Source organism: Lolium rigidum, chromosome 7 (assembly GCF_022539505.1).
Source record: "Lolium rigidum isolate FL_2022 chromosome 7, APGP_CSIRO_Lrig_0.1, whole genome shotgun sequence".
In the NCBI taxonomy this organism is placed as follows: Eukaryota; Viridiplantae; Streptophyta; class Magnoliopsida; order Poales; family Poaceae; genus Lolium; species Lolium rigidum.
In genome coordinates this window covers 168,201,925-168,205,249 of record NC_061514.1, presented here as the reverse complement: position 1 = coordinate 168,205,249, position 3,325 = coordinate 168,201,925, and the positions used below count along the sequence as shown (strand labels likewise).

The window sequence follows — 3,325 nt, the reverse complement described above, 5'->3', positions numbered from 1 at the left end:
TATTTTCACTTCTGGACATTGCATAATGCTACTGGACATTAATGGATCAAAGAAATAAATCCAACATAGCAAAAGAGGCAATGCGAAATAAAAGGCAGAATCTGTCAAAAACAGAACAGTCCGTAAAGACGAATTTAAAGCTTATAAATAAATAACAATTTTTATTTATATCTAATAAATATCATAGATATATCATATCATAATAAAATAGAGAACAAATTGGAGAAAAATTAGCACGAATCGCGAGGCAACTACTGGTCGAATGATGACCGGTAGTTACCGGCTCCGTTAGAAAACCGTCTCTAGCGACGCAGAAGGCAGTTAGGTTTTCTTTCGGTGGTCTTATCTAACAATAAAGTGAGGGAGTAGACTCTAACGGCCCAAATAACATGTGGGGCAGAGATGTAAATCATATAAATCACACGTAAAATCCAAATTTTCTTCAATCCTTTTAATCCATGCAAGTACTTTTTTTTTGAACTTAATCCATGCAAGTACTTACTATAACTATGGTACACAATTCAAAATGATCTCCAAAGCATCCGTCGCTATGTTGGCAACGAGACGGGTGTTCTAAGCCAGCAACACCTCGTTGATGAGCCTATCAACATTGCGCATGGACCGCCCGTCACGCCCCGCGGAGGCCACCGCGCATTCCCGGAGCTCCGTCACGCGGCGGCGCATCTCTCGCCCCTTCTCCCCCTCCATGACCTCCCGTATCATTCCCTCCACCTGGGCTCTCCTCACGTCGTCGCCGATCTCCATCCCGACGCCCCACTCCGTGCACTTGTACCGGCAGTTGGTCTGCTGTTCCGCGAAGAAGGGCCAGCACACCATGGGCACGCCGCCGCTGATGCTCTCCAGCGCGGAGTTCCACCCGGAGTGCGTGAGGAACACCCCCACGGCCTCGTGCTCCAGCACCTTGGCCTGCGGGCACCAGGTCGACAGCATGCTCCGCCCCTCCGTCTCCGCCGAGAACTCCGGCGGCAGCGCGGCCTCCTCGCCGCCCTTGACGAGGTCAGGTCGAACGTTCCACAGGAAGGCGTAGCCGGTGTTGGCCAGCCCCCACGCGAACTCCAGCAGCTGCTCGTTGGACATCACCGTGATGCTCCCGAAGTTGACGTACACCACGGAGCGAGGCGCCCGGCCATCCAGCCACCGGAGCGGCGCGTCCTGCTCCTTCCACAGGCTGGAGGCGAGCGCGGCGGCCGGGCTCTCCTCCGGCACGTTGTTGCGGACGGTGAGGTGGAGCGGGCCCGCGGTGTAGATGGTCGGCAAGAGCCTGGACATGGCGTCGAGCGGCGGCGCGTCGAGCTCGTCGAAGGTGTTGATGACCACCCCCGACGCCTGCGACATGCCAGCCGTCTCGTGGACGAAGAAGTTGAACATGATGTCGTCCGGGTCCGTGGTGCGCACGAAGCTCGGGAGGTCGCGCAGCCGCATGTCCTTGGGCACCGCCGGTATCCAGTCGACGGTCGTGTCATCCAGGTATCCATTGCTCAGCTGCGCTTCGTCTGCAGCAGCAAGAACTCGTAATCAATTACTATTGGACTCCATGTGACCTCGGAAATTTCTACTAGCTAGATGCCTAGATCTTCACACGGCAAATAAATAAAATCCAGCTTGCAGAATACGATTATTATAGTCTTGTAGGAATTTTATTTCTTCTTATGATGCAATAAGGCAGGAGTTGAGGACAACATGGTACAATACAAGTACAACACAACAGAGACAAATCAAGAGACTACAACATGCGTTAGTTGCTAATTGAAGAAAACCCGGTGTTGTGCATATATGGATATAGGAACATGCAGATATGGTACCTTTGAGAGGGATGATCCCACGGTCGCGTAGATCCTTGAAGTGGTAGTAGCACAGGAAGCCACAGGCGCTGGCAGTCCAGAGCGTGGCGCAGCGGAGGCCGAGCTCCCGCGCGGCGCGGAGCGCGAAGGTCATGGTGCTGTCGGCCACCACGCATGTGACGGGCGGCAGCACCCCGCCGGATGCCTCGGCCTCCTCGTTGAGCTTGGCGACGAGCACCTTGAACCTGGGGAGGCAGGTGGTCATGGTGGAGTAGCAGAGCGCGGGGACGTCCTGCGTGGCGTCGGGGTCGGACGGCGGGAGGCCGTCGTCGATGGCAGCGAACCGGAACGCCGGCACGCCGGCCAGCGTGTCCGCGCCCTGCGAGCGCACCAGGCGCCGGTGGTTGAACACGTTGTTGACGAAGGTGACGTGGAAGCCCCTGGCGTGGAGCAGCTTGGCCAGCTGCAGCATCGGCGTGATGTGGCCCTGCGCCGGGTACGGGATCATCACGGCGTGCGGCCTCTCTCCCGGTGGCGCCATCGACCCCATGGCTAGCTTGCTTCACCTTTGCAGATCTCTCACTGACTCACTCCTTGCTTCACTAAGCTCTCAGTCACTAGCCAGTACTCGGTCACTACGTTTTCCGTCTGTGAGCCGATGGGCATCTGCTATAATATTTTCAGTTAAGCAGTGACTGACAGGTCGCGGTCCTACTGTACAGTCGTTGGCTTCCTGAATTATTTGTCCAAGTATTTTGTGTTCGGAATTCAGATTGCAGTGGTGGGTGTACCACGAGATCCGCGCTCCATATTTCGTTTGCGCAAGGCCGGCGTATAATATCTGGTGACTCATTGGCCAGTTGCAAATCAGACGTCAATCGTCATGGGCCGATCGGTTGTAATTTGGACTGGTTCCAAGAAGGTGGGCACTCTGTGTGACTCTGCATGTGCGAGAGAGTTGTAGGCGCCCAGGTTCGCTAGCTCGCATACGCTAGCTCCATTAGAGCCGTTTCATTGACGCACCCAATAATACTTTTATATATAGTATTGTATTACCTTCGGACTCTTTTAATCGACGCAGAGATCAACTCAAACAGCAGCCTTCACAACAAAGCGTCGATTTAATCGGGCCAAAGGGAGTAGTATTTTGAGGGTTGACGGTGTTTTCAAGTTCTCACTTGTGCGTTTAATAAAATACACTGATATAGTTTGGAACCTAATAAAATCGTCGGCAACCCCATGCTGATCTCTACACGGAAGGACCAAGTTGGAGGCGCCAGCACTCCATCCACATAGCATTTCACCACCTCCCAACGGCAACATCGGCAACTGATGTTGAGCAACCTCCTCTGCCTTCAACATCACATACTCTTTGCCCCTCGGTGTGGCGGTTCAAGGGTTGGGAAGGCGCCGAACAAGGACCGACGTCGGCTCGCCGATGCATTGTTGCTTGACTCTGACTACTTCCACGATTACGCAACACCTACGTCCAAGGATTTTCGGCGGCAATTTGGGATGAACAG

General features: G+C 53.9%; 1 protein-coding gene across 1 annotated transcript; it reads right to left on the bottom strand.

Moving 5' to 3' along the window:
- Nucleotides 1-489: 489 nt before the first annotated feature.
- LOC124674889 (UDP-glycosyltransferase 85A5-like) lies at nucleotides 490-2,380 on the bottom strand. Its single transcript, XM_047210943.1, has 2 exons — nucleotides 1,824-2,380; nucleotides 490-1,514 (listed from the first exon to the last, which is right to left on the bottom strand). Exons 1-2 carry the CDS (start codon nucleotides 2,350-2,352, stop codon nucleotides 574-576), a joined length of 1,470 nt encoding a protein of 489 aa, XP_047066899.1. The 5' UTR covers nucleotides 2,353-2,380; the 3' UTR covers nucleotides 490-573.
- Nucleotides 2,381-3,325: the final 945 nt, after the last annotated feature.

Coding starts and splice junctions, on each gene's coding strand:
- LOC124674889 (XM_047210943.1), bottom strand. CDS start 2,352: ATGGGGTCGATGGCGCCACCGGGAGAGAGGCCGCACGCCGTGATGATC. Junction 1,515..1,823: donor TGGGATCATCCCTCTCAAAG/GTACCATATCTG, acceptor TTGCTGCTGCAG/ACGAAGCGCAGCTGAGCAAT.